Below are 27,238 nucleotides of genomic sequence, written 5' to 3' on the forward strand. Positions count from 1 at the left end.
GGAAGAATTCAGTAGAGAGAAGAGAAAAATGATGTTTCTTTCATTTATAATATTTAATAAACTTCAGTGGCACTTGAATGTGCGGGCACTATTCAGAGCACTTTACAAATATGAACTCATTTAATATAAGAATGAAAACAGGGCTTCCCTGGTGGCGCAGTGGTTGAGAATCTGCCTGCGAATGCAGGGGACGTGGGTTCGAGCCCTGGTCTGGGAAGATCCCACATGCCACGGAGCAACTGAGCCCGTGAGCCACAATTACTGAGCCTGCGCATCTGGAGCCTGTGCTCCACAACCAGAGAGGCCTCGATAGTGAGAGGCCCGTGCACCACGATGAAGAGTGGCTCCCGCTTGCCACAAACTAGAGAAAGCCCTCGCACAGAAACGAAGACCCAACCCAGCCATAAATATAAATAAAATAAGTAAAAAAATGTTTAAAATTTGACCCTACGCAGCCAAATATAAATTAATTAATTTTTAAAAAAGAAAAGACAACCTCAGAGATGCGCCTTTCTAAATCACCATAATTGTCATCTTCTTGTTTATAGTCCTAACCTCCATATGTAAGGGGTGGGTTGGGGGTTGATGGCAAGGGAGGGGCACGAGCGCACGTGTGCATGTGTGTGTGTGTGCGTGAGTATGAACGGCATGTGCATTTCAGTACCTAAAGTACAGGGATTCCTCTACCAGTTAGATATATTTAGGAGGCTGTGTTTGATTTTTAAATAGTTTGGGGAACAATTCAGAATTCTTTTTCCAGGCAAATAAAATAAGAAAAGTTGAGATATATAAGCCCAGGAAATATGATTAGAATGTGTCCTTTCATTATTATCTGCTCTTAATGAAAAGTTTAGTGGTTGTTTGAAGTCTGAGAATAAATAGAGAATTCAAACTGTTTAGAATTGGTACTTGAGTGGAAGACAGTATTTTTTGTTTGGTAGAACCTTGTGAGGAAAAGTTAATACAGAGTCATTTCTGGGGAGTGGAGAAACCTAATTCAAGTTGGCTTTTTTTTTTTTAATAGTGGTTCCTCATACATATTGTCTATTTGAAAGATCTAGGGACATTTTAATTTAATCAGTCGAGGGACTGATTGCAAGTTCAGGGAAGAGATTCTTATGAGGGTCGCAAGGAGCTCACAGAAAAAGGAATATGCATGGTCAAATTACATATCAAATGATGGTCGTTTACCCATAATTAAAAGAATGCAGTTGATAATTAAAATGAGATCTTATATTCACTTATCAGATTAATTAAAATACAAAAGTTTGATACCTAGACCTGACACAGTCACTCACCTACACTATGGGTAGTATTGTAAATTGCTATAATCTTTCTGGAGGACAACTTGGTAATCTCTATCAAAGTATAAAACATATACACTCTCTGATACACTGCTAGGTATTTACATTATCAGTATACCCAGAGAAGTTCACCGATAGATAGAGAGAGAGAGAGAGAGAGGGAGAGGGAGAGTTTGTAATTTTAAAATGAGAAGAATATATTTTGTTGCACAGTTGAAGTTCAACAATATTAAATATCTTTGACATCCCCTGATGCACCAAAGTGAAGCCTTCTTCCTTATTAGGGAATTGGATCCTGTATCATCCTATTTTACAGTTATCCGGTGGGTTCACAGGAATTTTTTAAAGTGTCCTAGAGTTAAAGGCTTTTCATTTATTCTGTTAATGGCCATCACTGGAGGTGAGGTGTTCAGAAAGATCTAATAACTCCAAGATAATTCTCACAAAAGAGCTATTAGGAACAGAATGGGCTACAGTAGGAAGCTGATAATTAGAAAACAAATCTTTAAAAAATAAAGACTACATGAATTAGTATGTGAATGAAATGGAGGAGTGAGTAGTCTAGAGGAAGTTTACCGTAATTCTGCATCTTCAGATAAATCTTTTATATATATATATATTGGACTATAGTTGATTTATAGTGTTATGTAAGTTTCAGGTATATAACATAATGATTCACAATTTTTAACAGTTATACTTCACTTATAGTTATTATAAAATATTGGCATATTCCCTATGCTGTACAATATATACTTGTAGCTTATTTATTTTATACATAGTAGTTTGTACCTCTTAATCCCCTCTCCCCATGGTGCCTCTTCCCCCTTCCCTCTCCTCTCTCCTTAACTGGTAACCAGTAGTTTGTTCTCTCTATTCAGATAATTCTTTTAATTTCTAAAAGCTCTGTTTTCATTGTGAAGAAGAGAGCTGCCAGCTAGGTCACAAAATTTGCAAGAGCAGTAGAGGAAGATGGAACTTTTATTACATACTTCTTCCTAAACTAATGCTGCTTTTACATTCTGCATCATTTCTGTTTATCATACATACATTTTATCATACATGATTTATCAAATATAGGTTATTATATGAAACAATCTAATTTTTGTCTGTTTCTCTTAGGTTTCCCCAGTACAAGCTCTGGTAGATTGCTTGCATCACTTGACTCACTGTTAACTCTCCACTGAGTTAATTATATAAAAATTACCTCTGAGTTTTGGAGCTGGGTAGGGAGAAATAGTAAAGCCAAGTGCAGGACATCCAGGTGGCAGCTGTTCATACCTCAGACAATGAGCAAGATCTAAAGACTATACTCAATTAATTACTTCTTTGGGGGCATGAAAGCAGGATTAGAGTAAGGCAGAACTCTTACTGGTTCTCACTGACCAGCTGGTTGTGGTTTTGACGATCAGAGTGGACATTTTCACCTTGGAGGCAAGGGTTCTAGACTGTAGTGCCACTAGAGCCTCAGTTGTCTCTAAAAAGGAGAATAATATCAGCCAGAGGCTGAGGCTCAAGAGACCTGGTTTATAGTCGCAGCCCTACCACAACTAGATAGGAACTTGGGGATTCAGTTAACATGCAAGAGCTTTTATTCCTCACCTGTAAAATAAGACTGTTTCACAAGATTACCTCTCAGGATCTTTAGATTTTAGCAGATTCAGAATCTCCAGGTACAGACATGTATAGATTGATTTTTAAAATAAAGTAACACATTTTCCTGTGACTCAGGAATGGACAGAGACACAGGTCTCAAACTTAGCATATTTTCAGTTTCTAGTTTATTAGATTTAAAAAGCAATTTCTTAACTGATTATTTTTCTTTGATTACAAACTACTCATAGAAGTTAAATGAGGGATTTTACTGGACTTTAAACTAGAACTACTAATATATAGGAAAATCTGGATTTAGACAAAACCTTATAACTTTGGGTAGGGTGATTATTTACTTTCAAAAGCAGTCATTCTAGATTCCTTTAAATAGCCGCTTTGAAGTCCAGTATAATATTTTTAAATGTAATAAATATCATTCTATATGTAAATCCTTAATTTGCACATTATTTTGCTGAAACAAAATCTGCCTTAACTGAGAATGGCATACCTTAATTTACATGAGATTAATCTCTGTAGCCTACCAATTAATAAATTGGAATTTAAAATTAATTTTAAAATGTACAGTGAAATGGGTGTAACCATATGGTGTATGTATGTACTTTAAACATTTACTTGATCCAAACTTTCTAAAACACTGAGAGTCTTAAGGTAAAACTGTAATGCCTCAGGTTTTTTTTTTCTTTTTTTTTTTTTTTGGCTCCCCGTCGGGGAACCGAACTCAGTTTTCTTATTAATGTTAAAATTTGGTGTACAAAGGTATTTTCTAGTTGCTATTAATTCTTCGAAAAATAGACAAATTTTCAGTCTCCTTACCATTAAATTGTTACTATTAAAAACCAGTGGTTAGGAGTACATAAATAAGTACTTTACAAAAGAAGCCCTAGTTCCTAGGGCATTCGATTTTGTAAGTTTAATTACCCTAGATTAAACTCATTTCCTTTTTTTTTTGCGGTACGCGGGCCTCTCACTGCTGTGGCCTCTCCCGTTGCGGAGCACAGGCTCCGGATGCGCAGGCTTAGCACCCATGGCTCATGGGCCCAGCTGCTCCGCGGCATGTGGGATCTTCCCAAACCGGGGCACGAACCCGTGTCCCCTGCATCGGCAGGCGGACTCTCAACCACTGCGCCACCAGGGAAGACCCATTTCCTTTTTTAATAGGATTACTGTAGTAGTAGGGATATTGTGAAGACATAGGGTATCTAGATTTCAGCAGTACATTTTTTAAAAATTTATTTATTTATTTATTTTTGGCTGCGTTGGGTCTTTGCTTCTCTGCACGGGGTTTCTCTAGTTGCTGCGAGCGGAGGCTACTCTTTGTTGCGGTGCGCAGGCTTCTCATTGCAGTGTCTTCTCTTGTTGTAGAGCACAGGCTCTAGGCATGCGGACTTCACTAGTTGTGGCACGCGGGCTCAGTAGTTGTGGCTCGCGGGCTTTAGAGTGCAGGCTTGGTAGTTGTGGCGCACAGGCTTAGTTGCTCCGCGGCATGTGGAATCTTCCCGGAACAGGGATTGAACCCCTGTCCCCTGCATTGGCAGGCAGATTCTTAACCACTGCGCCACCAGGGAAGCCCCAGCAGTATATTTAAGAGAGTTTTTCATGAAATCTTTTGAGGGGAAAATTATAACTAATTATTCATAACTGAGTAAGTGAATGAATGAGTGAAAAGAGTACTAAAATACCATCTTGGAACACAGTCTCTGATGAATTGTTGCAATTTGCTTCCCGTCCTTTTCAACCTCTTCATTAATCCTTGGCTAAAGACATTGCCACGCTTTAGTCAGAGTTGAAGTTGTCAAGCAGCTGAAAAGAATAATGAAAATTTGTAGCTGTAAAGTTGGAATCCAGTGGTATTCTCAGACGTAAAGCATAAGTCACCACATTATGTGATTTATGGAAAGGTCAACTGTTCTTAATACCATTTTCAATTAAAGAGAAAGCAAACACAGGGACTAAATTAGATGGTATGACTAGGTTCTCTAGCAGATCTCTTAACTCAAAGTAATTTAGATACTGTGGGATCTTACCTAGTGGGTAAGATCTTAATCAACCTAAATCAGACAGAGCTCTTGTTACATTACAATACATTTTAATTAGATTGTCTTGGGAATTCCCTGGCGGTCCAGTGGTTAGGAGTTGGTGCTTTCACTGCCAGGGTCTGGGTTCAATTCCTGGTCAGGGATCGAAGATCCCACAAGCTGTGCGGCGAGGCCAAAGGGGAAAAAAAAAAAAAAAAAAGGTTGTCTTAGTCATTCTTTGAAATTAAAATTCTAGAAAAGAAGCAGTATTAATATTACCTTAATATTAGGATGTTATAACAGAAACATTGTTGTTGATATACTTGCAACATAAAACACCCTGAGAGAAAACAGAGTTCCCAGTAGTTGAAAAGAATAAGAGAGATGCTTAACAATATCCCCATCTCACTTTTGTTTACAAGGAGCCACTAAGAACAAAGAACATTTGTTATCAGTTGATCATGGGCAAATTTGTCTTACTAAAGTTTTCCCCTTAATGTGCAAGAGAAAGCACTAAGTTATTAGGAATTTTTTTTTTTTAGGAATTTTAATTAGGACTTTTCCTTTCCAGCTCCCTAGATTAATTGTCTACAAATTCTATAATACCCTAGGAAGCCTTAGCAAGCATCTAAACTTTAAAGTTAATTCTAACTTTAAAATGTTTTGAAAATTAATTTTTATCAAATCATTAGGAGATAGAAGTAATTTTGTCAGAAAATACTCATGGGAAGATAGAAAATGTTTTTTTCCTGAGTGACTGCCAAAGTCAAGAACAAACTAGAGGCAGTTTCATATTGATTTTCTAAATAATGGCTTGGAAACAGAGGTCTTCCATATTTATTGCTTCTTAGTCGTATGTGAGAAATTTGTCTCCTCATTTTAATTGTGGGTGCTTTCACTTAATCATGGGGTAAACTCTGTTTTACAGTCTGTTACAACTCTGGCTTGGAATTCTGTGGAGAAAAAAAAAATTGTAACTCTACCTTTTATGTGGTTGTAGAATATCAGAAACTAACTCAATCCTTAGAGGACTAAAATTAATTCATAAGCAGACACTGTCTAGCAATCAGAGATGGCTCTTTAAAACACTGAATGCAAAAAAATGGAAGATTCCAATTCAGAAACCAGCCACAACTATTTTTAGATTTAAATAACATAAGCATGTATTTCAGGTGTTATGATTTATATTCTTATTTCTTATGGATTCATTCAGTAGACATTTATTGAGCCTACATTGTCTGCCTGGTCCTGGAGAACCAGAAGCAAATGTAGGCCCCACCATATGTATCCCCCTTCTTTTATGTAATTATAAATAAATTGGTCACTTACAACTTTTAGGGAGCCTTACTTTATGAGTAGTTTCACTGGGACCCCAGGTTGTTGACCTGCAGCTCTAAGTCCTTATTTCACTGTTTACCATAGTGAAATCACAGAGTTTAGTGATAGCCTGTGTTAATTAACCCATTCAAATACTAGAGCAAACGTACATGTAGTCTAATGGAATACAGAAACCTCGGAACAGGGTTTCCCCTCTCTTCTGTGAATAAGTCATTTTATTGTTATATTAGATTTGTTTTTTGGGAGGGAAGTATTTCAAATAGGTTGAGCCTAAGGAAATCAGGCCAGTGAACACGATGGCATTTATTACTGGATTCTGACAAGTAAAATCAAGATTGAAGGCTTACACATATTTAATGAATGAACCATATTTCATGAAAATTCTTGAATTGTAAAGTTCAGGTGTCCAGGAACTTATCAACTCCTACCCCACCTCCACCTCTGCACCCCGCTGCCCACCCTGGCTTTTGGAAATGTGAGAGGGTATTTTGGTTGTCGCAAAGATGTGGAGAGGGGAGTGATTCTGGCTTTAGTGAGTAGAGCTCATGGATGACATAATGGCCAAAATGTCAGGAGTAACCCTGGTTAGAAGCAGAGTCCCCAGGCATATTTCATCTCCCTCTGCCCTTCCCTCCTCTTTTCTTTTCTCACTAGAAAGGGAGAACCCCAGCAGTACGGATGTTAGGGGTAGCAGTATGCTGTTAGCACCCTGGTGCTCTTGTCATAGCACTTATTTGGGTGCCATTCCCTCTTTTGTATCTAAGATATTTTCTGAGGAAACATTGATGTCTAAATTAGTATCTAAAGTGCTCACCATCGCTAGTTATTAGAGAAATGCAAATCAAAACTACGATTAGGTACCACCTCACACCAGTCAGAATGACCATCATTAAAAGTCTACAAATAACAAATGCTGGAGAGGGTGTGCAGAAAAGGGAATTCTCCTACACTGTTGACAGGAATGTAAATTGGTGCAGCCACTATGGAAAACAGTATGGAGGTTCCTTAAAAAATTAAAAAGAGAGTTGCTGGACTTCCCTGGTGGTGCAGTGGTTAAGAATCTGCCTGCCAATGCAGGGGACATGGGTTCAATCCCTGGTCGGGGAAGATCTCACGTGCCGCGGAGCAACTAAGCCCATGCGCCACAACTACTGAATCTGCGCTCTAAAGCCCACAAGCCACTACTACTGAGCCCACACGCCACAACTACTGAAGCCTGCATTCCTAGAGCCCGTGCTCTGCAACAAGAGAAGCTACCGCAATGAGAAGCCCGTGCATCACAACGAAGAGCAGCCCCCACTCACTGCAACTAGAGAAAGCCTGCGTGCAGCAATGAAGACCCAATGCAGCCATAAATTAATTAATTAATTATTTATTTATTTAAAAAATAGAGTTGTCATATGATCGTACTCCTGGGCACATATCCAGAAAAAACTCTAATTCGGAAAGATACATGCACCCCAATGTTCATACCAGCACTATTTACAATAGCCGAGATATGGAAGCAACCTAAATGTCCATTGACAGATTAATTGATAAAGAAGATGTGGCATAGATACACAATGTGAATACTACTCAGCAATAAAAAATGAAATAATGTCATTTGCAACAACGTAGATGGGACTAGAGATGATCATACTAAGCGAAGAAGACAAAAAGAAAGACAAATACCATATGGTATCACTTATATGTGGAATCTAAACTATGACACAAATGAACTTATTTACAAAACAGAAACAGACTCACAGACATAGATAAGAAACTTATGGTTACCAGGGGGAAAGGGGGTGGGGGGTGGGGATAAATTAGGAGTTAGGGATTAGCAGGTACAAACTACGATATATAAAATAGATAAACAGCAAGGTCCTACTGTATAGCACAGAGAACTGTATTCAATATCCTGAAATAAACCATAATAGAAAGGAATATGAAAAAGAATATATATAACTGAATCACTTTGCTGTACATCATAAGCTAACACAACATTGTAAATCAACTCTACATCAATTTAAAATTTTTTTAATATAATAAATAAATTAGTATCTGAAGGGACATTAATTCTCTATGCTTTTTATATTAGAACATATTTATTGACCCCAGTAGAAGGTGTGCGTTATCTTCCTTATCTTCTTCCTTTTCTGCTCTGTGATTATAATCATAAGTATACTATTGCTGTATATATATATATATATTGTATATACATTGACTGCAGTTCATTGAAGCTCTAGGAGTGAGTTGTTTCCTAGCTTCAGCTTAGTGAACCTGTGTTTGTGATATTTTCAGGAACAGTACAGATTCTCATTCAGCCACTTTGACTACTATAAACCTGATGTGAGTTTGGAATTTAGAAGTTAGTTGCTTTGACCTCAGCAAGACTTGTTCACTTACATGCTGTTCTTTTTTAATGTAAGCACACTTGGGCCAAAGAACATGTAAATATTTGGCTTCGTATTTGTCATCTTACATTAAATGTTGACACTAGTTATAGAAGTATCTCTAGGAGATCCTTTTCTTTGGATCAGAATTCCAGCTTCACTTTCTTTCTAACCATTTCTAAATGATTATCTTTTCCTTATTGCAATTCAAAATATCTAAATTTGAATTCATAATTGTCTTTCCTAAAACTAACCCTGTTTTTCATCTTCTCTATTGCATCATCACTCTCTTAGACTGGAAACCTGGGCCTCATCTCTTTTTTTAAAATTTAACTTAAAAAAAATTTTTATTGGAGTATAGTTGATTTACAATGTTGTGTTAGTTTCAGGTGTACAGCAAAGTGAGTTAGTTATACATATACATATATCCACTCTTTTTTAGATTCTTTTCCCATATAGGAGCCTCATCCTTATTCATTCTTCTCTTTCATCTCCAATATGTAGTCAACAAATCCTATTGGTTCCTTCTTCAGAAGAATCACTAGGCCTTTCTTTCACATTTCCTCTGCCACTACTTTACTCCAATCCTTATCATGTTTCACTAAGAACACCTCTAGTTTCTCACCTCTCTTCAAGCTTTTGACTTCTCAGATTAAAACTACCAAAGTAGGGCTTCCCTGGTGGCGCGGTGGTTGGGAGTCCGCCTGCCGATGCAGGGGTCACGGGTTCGTGCCCTGGTCCGGGAGGATCCCACATGCCGCGAAGCGACTGGGCCCGTGAGCCGTGGCTGCTGGGCCTGCGCGTCCGGAGCCTGTGCTCCGCGACGGGAGAGGCCACAGCAGTGAGAGGCCCGCATACCACAAAAAAAAAAAAAAAACTACCAAAGTAGATGGCAGAATGCGTTAAGACATAATGTCTCAGGAAAAAACAGGAGACAGGTGAATATTTACTCTGAAATCATCTAATCTGCAACAGAGTAAAATTTATCTTTGTCTTTTGTCCTGAATTTTAACTATTCCCAGAGTTTTACTTACTCATTTATTCCTTCTTTAATAAATATTTAATAGTATTTATTAAGTATATGTTCTGGTGTAAATAGCTAAATATTATTTTTATTGTCTTTTCATTTTCCTTTGACAATTCATCTGTTGTCTTCAATTATCCTATTTATGCTTTCTGTAGTTTTTCAACCTCAACCTTGCAAGCTCTAGTCCTATTTCTTAGATACTAAACCTTGATTCATTTTAAGCTCCATAAATCACACAAGTCCCAAAACTGATGGATGGCAAAGCAAGGACTCAACTCCATCTCTTCTGCAGACCAGCAGTGTTCCAACCGCATCTTACTAGTATAATAAGGCCTGTTGTCTAAGCTTAATGACATGAAACAGTAGAATACTATAATGTGATGGTATCTCAAGAGAAAGGGCAAAGGAATGAGAAATTGGCCCTTAAATTGTTTTTTTATAACAAACTTTAAGAAGTTTGGAAGGCATTATATTACCATAAGTAGCCAGTTAATAGCATATGTGTCTTCAACTTGCTTCCTCCTCCTTCTTGGTTGTATTTTTTTTTTTTTTTTTTTTGCGGTATGCGGGCCTCTCACTGTTGTGGCCTCTCCCATTGCGGAGCACAGTCTCCGGACGCGCAGGCCCAGCGGCCATGGCTCACGGGCTCAGCCGCTCCGCGGCATGTGGGATCCTCCCGGACCAGGGCACGAACCCGTGTCTCCTGCATCGGCAGGCGGATTCTCAACCACTGCGCCACCAGGGAAGCCCTGTTTTGCTATTCTTAAAGAATATTTGGAACCACTAGGGCTGTATGCAGTTTAATGGGAAATTGAACAACAAAGAACAATGAATCCAGGTTATCTTAAAATGTAATAGCTTCATATCTTCCCCTGCCGAAGCCATCTATGGCTAATAAGATTTTGGAAAGAATAAATTGAGTCAATCCTTGTTCTTCTCACATGGACTTGAACTAGCCCTCAAAAGCCATTTTCTTGCTCTTTTAGCAATTTTTATATTTTCTAAGAGTGTGAAAAATGTGTTTGTTTCTTTATTCCTGAGAGCCCAGTATGGTCTCTTCTTCACCTGTGATTGGAAGGTGTAAAATAGATATTAAGTAAGGATTTTCAGTAGATGGCTTATGTAGATATGACATTCATGGATCATAGCAAGAAAACAGCTCCTTACTGTGGCAAATAACATTTCTAAAACAATATAGCATTACCTATGTATTTCCTCCAAGTGGTAGTTTCTCAGACGTAGAATATGCTTGAACATATTCTCATGGTTTACCATATACTTTTGAAATTTGAGTTGTTTTATTTTGCCTTTTTTATTAACTTTTATTGGAATATGGTTGCTTTACAATGTTGAGTTAGTCTCCACTGCGCAACAAAATGAATCAGCCATATACATACAGATATCCCTTCCCTTTTGGACTTCCTTCCCATTTAGTTTACCACAGTGCATTAGGTAGAGTTCCCTGTGCTATACAGTATGTTCCCAATAGTTGTCTATTTTATACATAGTATCAGTAATGTATATGTGTCAGTCCCAGTCTCCCAGTTCCTCCCACCCCACCCTTTTCCCCCTTGGTATCTGTACATTTGTTCCCTACATCTCTGTCTCTATTTCTGCTTTGCCAGTAAGATCATCTATACCATTTTTCTAGATTCCACATATATGTGTTATTATGCGATATTTACTTTTCTCTTTCTGACTTACTTCACTCTGTATGACACTCTCTAAGGCCATCCATGTCTCTACAAATGACCCAATTTCATTCCTTTTTATGGCTGAGTAATATTCCATTTTATATATGTACCATATCTTCTTTATCCATTCATCTGTTGATGGACATTTAGGTTGCTTCCATGTCCTGGCTATTGAATAGTGCTGCTCTGAACATTGGGGTGCATGTGTTTTTTTGAATTATGGTTTTCTCTGGGTATATGCCCAGGAGTGGGATTGTTGGGTCATATGGTAGTTCTGTGTTTAGTTTTTTAAGGAACCTCCATATTCTTTTCCATAGTGGCTGTATAAATTTACATTCCCACCAACAGTGTAGGAGGGTTCCCTTTTCTCCACACCCTCTCTAGAGTTTATTGTTTTGAAGCTGGCCATTCTGACTGGTGGGAGGAGATGCCCCATTGTACTTTTGATTTGCATTTCTCTAATAATTAGTGATGTTGAGCATCTTTTCGTGTGTTTGTTGGCCATCTGTATATCTTCTTTGGAGAAATGTCTCTTTAGGTCCTCTGCCCATTTTTGGATTGGGTTGTTTGTTTTTTTGAATTTTGAGGTGCATGAGCTGCTTGTATATTTTGGAGATTAATCCTCTGTCGTTTCATTTGCAAATATTTTCTCCCATTCTGAGGGTTGTCTTTTCGTCTTGTTTATGGTTTCCTTTGCTGTGCAAAAGCTTTTAAGATTCATTAGGTCTCATTTGTTTATTTTTGTTTTTATTTCCCTTTCTCTAGGAGGTGGGTCAAAAAGGATCTTACTGTGATTTATCTCATAGAGTGTTCTGCCTATGTTTCTAGTGTCTGGCCTTACATTTAGTTCTTTAATCCATTTTGAGTTTATTTTTGTGTATGGTGTTAAGGAGTATTCTAATTTCATTCTTTTACATGTAGCTGTCCAGTTTTCCCAGCACCACTTATTGAAGAGGCTGTCTTTTCTCCATTGTATATTTTCGCCTTCTTTGTTGTAGATTAGGTGACCATAGGGGTGTGGGTTTATCTCTGGGCTTTGTATTCTGTTCCATTAATCTGTATTTGTTTTTGTGCCAGTACCATACTGTCTTGATTACTGTAGCTTTGTAGTATAGTCTGAAGTCAAGGAGCCTGATTCCTGTAGCTCTGTTTTTCTGTCTCAAGATTGCTTTGGCTATTCAGGGTCTTTTGTGTTTCCAAACAAATTGTAAAATTTTCTGTTCTAGTTCTGTGAAAAATGCCATTGGTAATTTGATAGGGATTGCATTGAATCTGTAGATTGCTTTGGGTAGTATAGTCATTTTCACAATATTGATTCTTCCAATCCAAGAACATGGTGTATATCTCCGTCTGTTTGTGTCATCTTTTATTTCTTTCATCAGTATCTGATCGTTTTCTGCATACAGGTCTTTTGCCTCCTTAGGTAGGTTTGTTCCTGGGTATTTTGTTCTTTTTGTTGCAGTGGTAAATGGGATTGTTTCCTTAATTTTTCTTTCTGCCCTTTCATTGTTAGTGTATTGGAATGCAAGGGATTTCTGTGTATTAATTTTGTATCCTGTAACTTTACCAAATTCATTGATTAGCTCTAGTAGTTTTCTGGTGGCATCTTTAGGCTTTTCTATGTATCGTATTATGTCATGCCTTTTTTTTTTTTTTTTAACATTGAAGGTATGATCTGGGATTAGAGGAAATGGGGAATTACTGCTTACTGAGTACAGAGTTTCAGTTTTGGATGATGAAAAATTCCTGGAAATAGATAACGGCAGTGGTTCCACAACATTGTGAATGTACTTAATGTCTCTGAATTGTACACTTAAAAATGGTTGAAATGGTAAATTTTGTGTTTTGTATATATTACCTCAATAAAGAAGTTTTTTTGAAAAACACTGAAGGTATGACCTCACTTAGAAAAGAAAACTGAAATCAACCTGGTCCCACTAAAGGCTATATTTTTTCTTCCTCATAAGCCTGCTATTTTGAAAATGTTTGTTTATAAACAACATATATTATTTTTCCTGAAAAAAAGAAAAGTAATTAGGAACTAAGAGCCAGTCAGCATTTTTGAGCAGCACCAGTATAATGATACCACCTGGAGTACTTAAAATTCCAGACAAAATTAAATATTTGTCATTTTAATCTTCATATACGACTTCATTATGGGTGAATGTACACTTTCTATTGGGCCCTTGGAAATCTGGAAAACAGCTTGACCCTTTTACACACCTCAGGCTGGAGACCACTATTCTATACTATGTCTCATGACATCACAGATACTATTTTAATATACCATTTCATCTTATGACACAAATTTCTGTATGATTCTGTACTTGGCTTTGCAGGTGGTGCTTGGGGGTTACCTGGCCCTTCCTTGATTGGAGGCTGATATTCCCATCAGGGCTTTATGGTACTTTACAGATGTGAAATAGCTCCCCAAACACCTTTGAGCCCCTTAGGTGGTACATGATTCCTTTGAGGTAGGCAGAGCCTAAATAAGCAACCTTCACTGCTTATTGTACTTCTTCAGTTAATTGTCTCGAATAGGAAAACAGGTAATTTAACTAATTTCTAGAGAAGGTCAGTGCCTCTATTCTTCCTTCCTAAAACCTCATAATTCTGGTATTGGCTTTGGCACTAAGCAAAAGCTTCTGTTGCTGTCCTTTCTGAACTAATTGGTTCTAAGCAGTAAAATAAAGTACTTGCCTTATTTAGAGGTTCATATGACTATACTAATCTCAAAAGATTTTAAACTCCTTTACAGTTCCTCACTTTGTCATTTTTCTGCTCCCCCACCCACTGGCTGGTTATGGGGGTTTACTTTTTCATAAAGAAAGCCGCTGAAGTCAAGAGCTACCTCTTATTGAATCCCAGTGGGAGGTTGATACAGTTAGGGACTTTTTAGCTGAACTGGTTGCCAGCTGGAGGAGGGCAAGAGAAGAGACTCCTTGAGGAATGCACAGCCAACTGATGCGACAGCTTTTAGTTTTAACTTCAGTGCCTTCCTTGCAGATCTGTTCTCTGCTTTCGACAAGTACAGATAGTAATTGATTTATTAGATTTATCATTTTTCTTCCTTGATTCAACTTTAGTTTTCCCCATCTTTTGCTGCTTTTGGAAAAATTTATCCAGCTAGTCATCAGGCATCAACATCAAGAAGGTCAGTCTGTAGAAACAGAACAAGTTCCTTGGTCTTTGGACTTTTTTTCCCCAGTGGATCCTTCATGAATAAAATATAGTAAAGTGTGAAAGAGAAGGAGAACATTAAGCATTTTATCCAAAAAATAAAGTAGTATCCATGAGGTATGACAGCTGAGGTAGGTTTTAATAATACAGAAAAGCCTCTGGAATTAGTCTTGGTTTTTATAAGGAGTATCTTTTGTCTGGGATTTGCTTACAAGTAATTGCTAGGGAAGGAGGAAGTGCCGGCCATGAGTTAATAATTGAAGCTGGATAAAGAGTGCATAAAATTCATTATCCTCTCTACTTTTATATATATTTGAAATGTTGCATAACAGAGAGGTTTGTTTGTTGTTGTTGTTTCTGCGGTACGCGGTCCCACCGCCGTGGCCTCTCCCGTTGCGGAGCTCAGGCTCCGGACGCGCAGGCGCAGCGGCCATGGCCCACGGGCCCAGCAGTTCCGCGGCATGCGGGACCCTCCCGGACCGGGGCACGAACCTGTGTCTCCCGCATCGGCAGGCGGACTCCCAACCACTGCACCACCAGGGAAGCCCAGCAAAGAGGTTTTTAAAAGACATCTTTTCCCCAGGAATTTTGGAAGGATAAAATCTATTTCCTTATGAAATTTTCAGCATTCCCCCCGCCCCACCCGCAATACTCAATAGTGTTGAACACCATAAGGATACTGTTGTAGGTTTGTATTACTGAGGGAAAAAATATTTTCTTGTCACATATAATTCTGAATTTAGTAGGGTTTTTTGTTATTATTTTTGTTTTGTTATTGTCCAGATTGTTGTATTTATACAGCAGTGTGTAAAATTTTTTCGGAAACTAGATTCTAGTGAAACTTGTGTTCAACTTTGTTTCCATCTAAAGGCATGTTCAGTAAACTTTAATCAGTATTGAGAAGTCTGAAAACTACTCAATGAAAAAATAGTATTAAACGGTTTCTTTATAAAATAACACTTAAACATTTTTAGTTGTTTGTAAAGGAAACTTTTTGTGTTATCATTAAAATATCCCTGATACATCTTTGGGTGGTATTTAGTAAAGGAGGCTATTTTCTCAGTCTGAGTCCTAACTTTACTGCTAAATCCTCGGTGTCTTCTAGTTTGTCAAGTTGATCACACTTATTAAAATATCTATGCCAATTGAGATACTGTAACTTTGATGTAAAGCAGGGTTAGCAACCTTTTTATTTTTTTAATTTGTAAAGGGCCAGATAGTAAATATTTTAGGCTTGGAGGGCCACAAAAGTGCTCTATTACATATTCTTCTTTGTTTCTTTGTTCTTAGAACTCTTTAAAAATGTAAAAACAGTTCTTAGCTCTTTTGTAAGAGCCTTATTAAAACACGCAGAATTAAACAATTGCTTTTTAATTAGATGCTTTACAAAATATTAATAAAAGCTAAGGACCCAGATGATAAAGGTTATTTTCAAAGGTAAAATTATGACTCTCATACAAAATGAACATATGTCAAAAATTGTATTTAACTCACTAATTAACCAATTATTAGGAGCCAGTAAGATATTAAAATGAGAATTAGACTTAGGGAAATTTATATTCTCTACCAGATAAAATTGATTTGTATTTCATCACCAGCTCTGTCCACAAGGTAATTTCCGTCTCTACAGAGTTTCAGAATAACCTAGCCAGAGACAAAGATGCAGACCTTCATACTATCACAGAACTCCAAAATATCCAATAGACAACACCAGATATTCCCTTGAAAGGGCACGTAAAATTTTTTACCATTTTAGTCTTTCACAGTTTCTGCTGACAATCTCCCATCCCTCTTGTGATCATAAATAATTTCCAAAGATTTTTCTTGATCACAAAATACTTGGTCTCTTTAGGTTTGACCTGATTATATAGATGCATTAAGAGTGCTAATTAATCATGCAGACATCCTTGAGTTTTCTTTGCAAATCCACAGTGATACAGTTTTGAGCAATTACTAAGGCTACAAGATTAACTTCTGTATGGAAGTTTTCGTAAAGAATCTTAGACTGGACTTTTAAACACCTCTATTATTTACTATCCCAAGGTTAGGAAACCACACCTAAGAAACTCTCTGACTAGATTTCATCTACAGAGCTGATAAATTTCAGTGAGTTAATCTCATCTTTAGGTCCCCAGCATTTGCCGAGGCTTGCCAGGAAGGAAGTGACCTTCCTCACCACCGCTCAGCCAGGGGCCCTGTAAATCAGGCATCAGGTCGGTTTTCTGGGAGGGCTTCTTTTTAGACGTTGGCTCCATATATAAAGTCAACTCTTCTTAATGTGGTTTTTCATATATGATTAAATGAGAATGTTTCTCAAATATGACATTCCAGGTATGTATGGTTACAAAATCCAATTATATCCTAGTAAAAAGGAGATAGATACTAGTATTGATCCTATACAAATAACTGTATTGCCCTAAAAAGTTAAGGAAAACTCAGTAAGTTTCTGAAAGCTAGTGATTCAGTGAAAATCAGATACCACTTAATGTTTTATTTTAGATCACAAAAGCAGTCTACTAAAATGTGAGTTAGAAATAGTTTAAGAAGAAAGTAAAAGGGCTTCCTCATATAGCCACCAAAAATAGAACATTAAAATAACATCAACAGTATTCTAAACAAAAAAACCACAATAAAATTTCCTTCATCAGTTCATTGCGTCCTGTATAGTTCGTTCTTGCTCAAATGGAGCTTGGGTCAGCAGTCTGCTTTCGTGAAATATCTGCTTCTAGATTGAAAAGCATCATGGAAATCCTGGTCTAGTCCACTGGTAAATTCTGAAAGTTATCTAAGTGATGTCAGCTGAGAAACATGTACCTAAGGGTCTGTTCTTTGGAGTAGCAATAGTTTGTAGAGTACCTTGTACATTCCTTTCCGTGAGACTCTCAAAGATAGTTTTAGGTGTAACAGTTAACCTGAAAGTTTCATTTTTCTATAGTTAGGAGCCAGTCTTGGGAAGGCAAAATCAAAAGAATTGTTGAAAGAGATTTGGGCCCTTGATTAAGATAGGAGCATGGATGAGAAACAGTACTTGGTTATTTAATCAAAATGACAATAAAACATTATAATAAATAAGTAAGGGAATGCAATTTTAAAGAACTTAGCTCTTTCACAAGTAAAAAACCTTTGTTCTTTCTGGTTGGCTTGTTTTGTTTTTTTAATCATTAAGAACATTGTAAATCCAACATAAAGCCAGAAAGTTATTCTGCTATCTAGGAAAATTACACAGAAGATAAAGAATAATCTTTCATATTGTAGATGAAGGCATTAATCAGTAAGCCAAAGAAACTAGCCCATCAAAACTGATTGAATTTTGCAAAATTTGGACATATTTCATATCTTCTTTTCAGATCCCAGTAGTATAAACCAAGGCAAATGAAATTCAGTTTCTAAGATTTGTCTTTCTTTCAAATTCTGGAACAAACTGCCACTTTACTTGGGACAAAAATGCTCTTTTTCCTTCAAAAACAAAAGGACTTTATACCTGTACTGTTCCTCCTAGCATAGTTCGAACCTCCTATATCAATTATAACATATTTCAGAGAGAAGATGAGGTGGAGGGAATGGATAATAAGAAATATCTGTCACACACAAGGATTTTAGCAGACCAGAAAGGCTCCTGAATACACATAACAGATTTTCTATAGCCCCACACTTCTCTTACACCTTCTTTTTTTTTTTTTTAACATCTTTTTTGGAGTGTAATTGCTTTACACTTGTGTGTTAGTTTCTGCTTTATAACAAAGTGAATCAGTTATACATATACACATGTTCCCATATCTCTTCCCTCTTACGTCTCCCTCCCTCCCACCCTCCTTATCCCACCCCTCTAGGTGGTCACAAAGCACCAAGCTGATCTCCCTGTGCTATGCAGCTGCTTCCCACCAGCCGTCTATTCTACGTTTGACAGTGTATATATGTCCATGCCACTATCTCACTTTGTCACAGCTTATCCTTCCCCCTCCCCACATCCTCAAGTCCATTCTCTAGTAGGTCTGCGTCTCCATTCCCATCTTACCCCTGCATTCTTCATGAACTTTGATTTTTCTTAGATTCCATATATATGTGTTAGCATACGGTATTTGTTTTTCTCTTTCTGACTTACTTCACTCTGTAGGACAGACTCTAGGTCCATCCACCTCACTACAAATAACTCAATTTCGTTTGTTTTTATGGCTGAGTAATATTCCATTGTATATATGTGCCACATCTTCTTTATCCGTTCATCTGATGGTGGACACTTAGGTTGCTTCCATGTCCTGGCTATTGTAAATAGAGCTGCAGTGAACATGTTGGTACATGGCTCTTTTTGAATTACGGTTTTCTCAGGGTATATGCCCAGTAGTGGGATTGCTGGGTCGTATGGTAGTTCTATTTGTAGTTTTTTAAGGAACCTCCATACTGTTCTCCATAGTGGCTGTTTCAGTTTATATTCCCACCAGCAGTGCAAGAGTGTTTCCTTTTCTCCACACCCTCTCCAGCATTTATTGTTTCTAGATTTTTTGGTGATGGCCATTCTGACTGGTGTGAGGTGATATCTCATTGTAGTTTTGATTTGCATTTCTCTGATGATTAATGATGTTGAGCATTCTTTCATGTGTTTGTTGGCAATCTGTATATCTTCTTTGGAGAAATGTCTAGGTCTTCTGCTCATTTTTGGATTGGGTTGTTTGTTTTTTTGATATTGAGCTGCATGAGTTGCTTGTAAATTTTGGAGATGAATCCTTTGTCAGTTGCTTCATTTGCAAAAATTTTCTCCCATCCTGAGGGTTGTCTTTTCGTCTTGTTTATGGTTTCCTTTGCTGTGCAAAAGCTTTTAAGATTCATTAGGTCTCATTTGTTTATTTTTGTTTTTATTTCCCTTTCTCTAGGAGGCGGGTCAAAAAGGATCTTACTGTGATTTATGTCATAGAGTGTGCTGCCTATGTTTATAGTGTCTGGCCTTACTTACATTCAGGACTTTAATCCATTTTGAGTTTATTTTTGTGTATGGTGTTAGGGAGTGTTCTAATTTCATTCTTTTACATGTAGCTGTCCAGTTTTCCCAGCACCACTTATTGAAGAGGCTGTCTTTTCTCCACTGTATATTCTTGCCTCCTTTATCAAAGATAAGGTGACCATATGTGTGCCCTTACACCTTCTTAAAGTGGCAAAATGAACCCGATTGGTAACATGACCTGAAGATATAGCCACTCTAATAGCATATACAAATAAGAAGCAAATGTATATCAACTTAAAACTATGCTTAATAATCAACATTTAGTATTCTATTTACTTAGAAATTTATCTGAGCATCCAAGAATTATTTGTTAATTAGCTGCATTTAACATTAGTCCAAGATGTTAAATTGCCATAAGATCTTGGAGGTATTTAAGCTGACACATAATTGCTGTTGATATAAAATTATTCAGGGGCTTCCCTGGTGGCACAGTGGTTGAGAGTCCGCCTGCCGATGCAGGGGACACGGGTTCGTGCTCCGGTCCGTGAGGATCCCACGTGCCGCGGAGCGGCTGGGCCCGTGAGCCGTGGCCGCTGAGGCTGTGCATCCAGAGCCTGTGCTCCGCAATGCGAGAGGCCACAACAGTGAGAGGCCCGCGTACCACAGGCCCGCGTACTGCTTTAAAAAAAAAAAAAAAAAAAAATTCAGTATTACGATTCAATTTAGATGAACACGAATTTTCATTTTTCTAAATATCAGACATTATATAAGAAGAGTATTATTAACTTATTTGATCAGTAAATCTGTATAAGTAAATTTAGGAAGTTCAGATTAATTTTAATCTGAATTAAAACAAACCCAAGTAAATTAAAATGTGTATAGTATTATACTTGGACAAAACTATTCTTTTTTCTTTGTTTTTTTGGTTTGTTTATGAATCTAGTCTTGATTTGCAAAATATTTAACTTAATTATATGAATTTGTATTTTTTTAATGTTTCAGAACTAGTAGTTTCTATAAGAAGGATTTTTTTTCTTTATCTAACATATTTGAAGTATTACATGTTCAGTTCGTTTTCTTGGACTTCTAAGAATATTTGATATGTAAGTGCTTATTTAGCTCTATAAAACCAATGAGAACAGAACCCCTTAATTTAAGAGCTATTATAATTAATTTTTAATGTCTTCTAAAAATAGGAAAACATTTTATACTTACACAGCAAGAAGTCAAGATCTTTCTGAATTACAGACACAGACACACAGAGAGCTATGGCTTCAGTTCTACAACTTCAGACATGAATCAAAAGTAAGCACAAAACCTTACCAGTACAGATATCAAAGAGCTGTTCCCCTTTATAATATATACAGCATTTTTAATTGAGTTGAGCTCAATATAGACAAATGGGCAGAAAGAAAAGTCTAACATACTGAATTCTCTTTTGGTTTATTACCCAACAGAAAATAGATCTGTTGTGTATCACTTTTCTGAAGAGACCACCAAATGGTCAAATTATTAAAATCAAATTCTCATTCTGTGCTGCCATCAGTTAGGAGTAATTTATCATAAAGCAGAAACAAACAAAATCAGCAAGAGAAAAAAATCGAAAGAACCAGAAAGTAACAAAATTAATGTTCTATTGCCAGTTGAGATTTGCTTTGGGAGCCAAGAAGACTTGTACCCAGGCTAAGGCAGCCAGTGAGGGTTACTTTTCTGACAACTTGGGTAAATTCATTAGCATGTTGGTGGAACCTCAAAAACTGAGAATAATTTTTTGTAATGTAAGATTGTGACTCTCATATAAATACACAGTGAACATGTCTTACACACAAGGTCTTACACACCCAGGAAACTCTTCAGGGCTGCTCTCTACATATGGCAGCTCATCCAGTCAAGGCAGTTTTGATCTTATGACACCTTGTCTCAACACTTGCTTCAGTGATCTCAATGGGAAGGAAAGAGAATAAAAGAGCCTCATGACAAATGTTTGGTTTGGTTTTTTCTAAGTGATGATATTACGCATAATTTTGCTTTCTTTTATGCCCACTCGTGTTTTCAAAGTTTTCTACAATGAACATAATTGTCTTAAAAGAAGGTATATTTAAAATGCTAATAAACAGAATTAAGGAAACATCTGCTAATGTTGATGCTAGCAGTGCAGGATTGGTTTTGTTTTTTTGTCATTGTTTTTGTAGAAACAAATATTTACTCTGTTGAAACCTTATAACCTAATTTTTAAGCAAAGACACAACTTGTATTGTCATAAAATTCTTTATTAATTGGTTCTGGAGAGTCAAGGTCTGAGTTCTGTGCCTCTAGAGATAAAAGAGGAATTTCTGGAGCCATGGTTTTAACCCAGAATTTTCTTCAAATTCATTCAAGATACTTTGGATTCCATTTAGAGTACTTTCTCTGATTTTAAATGAAAAACGCTAAGGAAGCTGGTGAATGCTGATAGAAGAACCTTCTCTGAACTCTCTCTCCGTACTGTGCTGGCTTGAGCTTCCAGCCCCACACTTAAATGGAAGTATAGAAATGATCACAGCTTTAGGCTCATAGAAAGGACTATACTGTACTATATCAAATTGTCTTCATGTTAACCTTTGTGCGTGCATGTTAACTTCAAAAAAATGTTACTAGCTATTATACGTTGTATACACTACAATATATTTTATAATCATTAAAATTCTTCCCATGTGCATTTCCCAAAATTACTTTTATAAGTGAAGAAATAAAGCTCAGATCTGATAGGTTGTTTAAGGATAAATCCCAAAGTGACTTTTTCAGTGCAGAAACAGTTTCTTCAAGACATTCAGTTCTTTCATGCAGTATCGTATTGAATAAATTGTATGTGATGGTACAGGAGGTGAGCTCAGGTTTACGATTGTGGTGTTTTAATCTGTTGCTTAAACTTCAGAGACCTTAATGCTTTTCATTCAGAAGCTTTTTCTCCCTTTGTCCGTAGTGAAAAAGACCTCAGGGTCTCATCATGCTCAGGGTCTCATCATGCTCTGCACAAGAAGTCTTTCTGAAGTCTTTTTCTTGCTCGGTTTTCATTTAAATGACTTTGTGAACCTAAAATGAAAATAAGAGAAGAAACATTAGAAAAGCATAGAAATTTGTCCTGGCGATCTTTTAGTCCTTTGTTGAAACATGGGTAGATTGTTTTCTCTTTGTATTTATTGAACCAAGCTACCTAAACAGTGTTATCCTATTTAGAATGTTTTTAACCTTCTTTAAGCTATTCTCTAAACCTTATCTTTAAGGTTTAGAGGTTTTAAATGAAAATACAAATGTGGATGGTGAATTAATGTCCTGTAGCTTTAAATTCAGCCAGTTTGGTGCTTTTGTCTCTTATAAAAGATGCTCACAGCTCGAGAAGAGAGGCAGCTACTGTCTCTGATCTCCATTCTCAACTATTCAACTATTCATTTGCATTAGCAGCTCTTGCAAACTGTACCCACATCCAGCCGCGCGCGCGCGCGCACACACACACACAGACACGGATGCTTGTTTGGCAGAAGCTTTCTGTTTATTCAGCAGTCCTCCCTGGCTCCCAGATGTAGAAAGCTCTAAGAGTTGATTCAGGAGACAGAACCGGAACTGTATGAAGGCTGAGGAAGGCACTGCGGAGGATTGGCTATGCAGGGATGTTGATGTGGTGTGGCTGTACCTGCCTGTTCTGTGAAAGGCACTTCTCTGAGGCTGTGAAGGTGAGAAGCCCAGGGATCAGCTAGAAGCTTCATTTCGGCCGGCTGTTGGCAGGGGAATGCATTCCCAGTGGTAGCTGTCCTCATTTACAGCGTTATTCTCGGAAACCAAGTATGTGCAGCCTTGACAGACTATGCCACAGCTCCTCTGCAGTTTGGAAGCTGGGACAAATGGAAAGAGCTTATAGCCGAAAGAGGTTGTGATTGTTTGCACGATCCAAGCTTGCTCTGGCAGTGCACAAATGAAGGATGAGCTTTGTGGCAAGCAAAATCAGCAGACTGCCTGACAGGGGGTTTTGGTAAGATAAATGTGTTGCTTGTGTTTTGGGTCTCCACCACCTTGCCCCCCATCTTTTCTTGGGTTTTTTTTGTTTTTACTTTTCTGTATCAGCTATATAGAATTGCCTCTTAGCAATAACTAAAACATTTTAGAGATTCACATTTGGTGGTAAGGGATAGCCAAGGGAGCTAGAAAGGAAACCATTATTTCTGGTCATTCAGTTTTGTGACCTTCAGAAATCATCATCAAGTTTTCTCAATATCCATGAAGAGGCAGAAGCTAGGAATTTCCAGAGCAAAGAACGCTAACAATAAGATATCCCTTCCCTTCTTTGAATAGTCATAATTACCCCCGCTCCTTTTTTTTTTCTTTTCCCCCAGCTTTCCCTGTGACCTGAAGTGGAGAAGAAAAAATAAAGTCTTCTTGCTCTTATTAAATTGTTGCCACTGGAACAGTAGTAGGCTGAGAATATAAGTATGGAGGTGGAGGAAGGCAGGTTGAGGAGGCTGCTATTTTCTTGGCTGTGCATTGGTGGGTGTTTATCTTAGATTCATTAGCATTGCTGTTCATTATCGAGTGGTTGTTAGTGCTTTATCTCTTTGCCTGTACTGTGATTTAATCCCTTTTATGTTTTATTTTGTACAGTTTTTCTTTGCCAGGCCCAGTTGTATCATTATGAGGCCCTTTTCTGTTATTATTAATACATATTAGCCTTTATTAGAGAAAAGATGGTTGTAGAAAGTAGCCCTGAAATACTTATGGACCCCAAGAGAGGTAAAGATATTTTCTCTTTAAAATCTAGGGTTTGCTTTCAGCAGTTTCTGGAGTCTTGATTTGGGGATCTTTAATAAGCATTTTATTGCAAGTTAAAGAAATAGTCACATTGGGTCTGTGAAATCCTACCTTGCTCTAATCTGCCTTAAGTTGGATCCTGTTTCTTGCGTTTTTCTAAGCATGAAGGTTTACTTTTCCTCATCCTTTCTTAGGCAAGTGTTGCTGGATGGTATGTGACTGTTTTATTAGCCTACCTCAGACCTTGTCCTTGAGCACCCCCCCTTCTCACCAGTGGAGAGAGCCAAGTTTTCTAGCTACTCAGAGGGGCACAGAAGAAAACCATTGACACCTGGTTTTTTGCTGACTCACTGGTTATACAAGCCTTGTAAATACAGCTATCCATATACTCCGTTAGGTTACTGGGCAGGTGGCCCCCTCCTTGTTGACTGGCCTTTTCCTTTCTCATCATCTTCCTGCTTCTTCCTTAAGTTTTTGGTAACACAGTCTCACCCTTTCCCCAAGTGAGTTCTAAGTAGCAATGATTAGACAAATCTTTTTTCTTCTGTTGAATTGTTGGGTTAACTGTGTATTTTCATCTTTATTATGATAAAATTCCAAATTCTATATTTTCTTGGCACATGAAACCTACAGTAATAATACATCTTTTCATTTGTGGGCCAGTTAAAGTAAAAACTTCCTTTTCTGTCTTTGAGAACTCAGTTTAAATGCCCCTGTTCAAAGAATTATTCTATGACCTCCCAGTCTAAAGTAGGTTTCTCTGCCTTACATTATTCCTTTTCTCACAGCGCTGTGTTCTTTTTCTTTGCAGCACTTTTCACAATTTATGTTATTTGATTACTGCTTTTTCTGTTTCCACCACTTTTTCCCACTCAGCCCTAAATGTCATGAAGGCAGAGACTTTATTTTTTTGTCAATATATGCCCAAACACCTAGCAAAATGCCTGACTGAGAGTTGAAGAAACAACAGTAGGCAGTATTACATGTGTAAAGACCCTATGCTGATGTCGACTGAAAAAAAAATGCACAACGTCAGGGTAGTGAAATAAGTTTTATTTGGGGCAAAATGAGGACTATAGCCTGGGAGACAGCCTCTCAGATAGCTGTGAGGAACTACTCCAAAGAGGTAGGTGGGGAGTTCAGTATATATGTGATTTTGGTGAAGGGGGATTCATGCAGTCAAGCACACATGTTGGCAGAAAGTTGCCACTAGTCACAAGGAGCAGATGCCTCCATTAATGATTTAAGTGCTTTTCTAAATATGAGAAGATGCAAGAAATTGGGATCATAAAATCTGAAAAATATCTAATGATCTGAAGCCCTGTTCTGCCAGTTTTTCCTGGAGCACAGAGTGCCTCATTCTTGATCTCTGCCCTGGCTCTTTTCAGGGTGTGTTGAAGGTCAGCGATTACGGTGGCTAGTGACTTCATCCTTGTAGAGGGAGATGGTGATCAACAATTCTTCATCCACAGTGAGAAGAAACAGGATGAGCAGCAGGGTCTAAAAAAGGCCAGTGTGGCTAGAGTGGAAGGAGCATATGCTATAAGATGAAGCTAGAGAGAGATCCAGAGCCCAGTCGATCACATAGGACTTTATAGACCAAGTTCACATTCTTGTTCTTAATATTTTAAGAGTGTGGAAAGCTACTAAAATAATTTAAGCATTGGGTGATTTAGGATTTCCTTTTTCTTCTTCTTCTTTTAATTCTTCAGTTTAATTGAGGGCCTAAATGAATGCAGCTAGATCAGTCAGGGTGAGTGATTCAGGAGAGAGAGGACAAGGTTTTTTTTTTAATAGTTCTTCTGTTCCTCAATTTAATCTTTTTTAAAAAAATAAATTTATGTATGTATTTATTTATTTATTTCTGGCTGCATTGGGTCTTCGTTGCTGCTCACCGGCTTTCTCTAGTTGCGGCCAGCAGGGGTTACTTGTCATTGCGGTGCGCGGGCTTCTCTTGTTGCAGAGCACGGGCTCTAGGCACACGGGCTTCAGTAGCAGCATGTGGGCTCAGTAGTTGTGGCTCGTGTGCTCTAGAGAGCAGGCTTAGCAGCTGTGGCTTGCGGGCTTTAGAGTGCAGATTCAGTAGTTGTGGCGCACGGGCATAGTTGCTCCGCGGCATATGGGATCTTCCCTGACCAGGGCTAGAACACGTGTCCCCTTCATTGGCAGGCGGATTCTTAACCACTGCACCGCCAGGGAAGTCCTGAGAGGACAAGATTTTGTCCTAAGAGTTTGATGGTAGAAATAAGTAGAGATAGGTGGGAAGTATAATTTGACAGAAATTTGGAAAATAAAATAGATAGGACTTGGTATTGGATTGGGTATAGGTAGAAGGCAGATGATGTCAAGGATGATTCCTGGGCTTTGGCATGGTTTGGTTTTGGCTTGTGTAACCTGATGGATAGTAATGCTTTCCCTGAGATATAGAATACTGTAAGAGAACCAGGTTTAGAGAAGGATTACAGTGTTTGGTTTTGGTCATGTAGATTTTGATATAGTCAAGTAGCCCTTTGGATGTGTACATCTAGATTCCAAAGGAGATTGTACTACTTTTACCACTGGGAAACCTTCAGTGATATCCTTGGAATAAAGTCCAAAACAGTTTAGACCTACCTTGGGAGCTTATCTCCCACCGTAGCCCTCTCCTGTGCCATACTTTTACAGTCTCATGAACCATTCAGTTGTCTTGAAGAGACTCTTACATTTCCTTCTTCTGGGCCTTTGCTTGTACTGGCGGTCAATCTGCAATGCCTTTCCTAACCCCTTCTCATTTTTATCAAAAACTTCTTCCTTCAAGGCTCATTTAGTTTTTCACCTCCTCCAAGAAACCTTCCCTGTTCCCTCTCCGTTTCTGTATTCAAGAAGTAGTTTACCTTCATATCTACCATATCATTTACTTAATCAGACCTGTGTTTTATTTCTGTGTCTCACCAACTAGGTTATGTGTTTCTTGAGAGCAGGGATTCCACCTTTATTCAG

General features: G+C 37.8%; 1 protein-coding gene across 22 annotated transcripts in view; it reads left to right on the top strand.

Annotated features, from left to right (window-relative positions):
* The window catches only part of TMCC1 (transmembrane and coiled-coil domain family 1), a 243,240-nt gene that overhangs the window by 161,995 nt on the left and 54,007 nt on the right, over positions 1 to 27,238 (top strand). The window contains exon 1 of one of the 22 annotated variants that reach the window (XM_067043388.1): positions 23,017 to 23,486. The exons of 20 other annotated variants lie outside the window; for them this stretch is intronic. Coding sequence is in view for 1 of the 2 variants with exons in the window: in XM_059076887.2 (XP_058932870.1) it covers positions 23,128 to 23,190 (63 nt within the window). In the remaining variant the exon portion in view is untranslated. Of the gene's footprint in view, positions 1 to 23,016; positions 23,487 to 27,238 lie in introns of those variants that run through there. One more of the 22 variants, XM_059076887.2, reaches the window with a different exon arrangement.

This window comes from Kogia breviceps, chromosome 10 (genome assembly GCF_026419965.1).
Source record: "Kogia breviceps isolate mKogBre1 chromosome 10, mKogBre1 haplotype 1, whole genome shotgun sequence".
In the NCBI taxonomy this organism is placed as follows: domain Eukaryota; kingdom Metazoa; phylum Chordata; class Mammalia; order Artiodactyla; family Physeteridae; genus Kogia; species Kogia breviceps.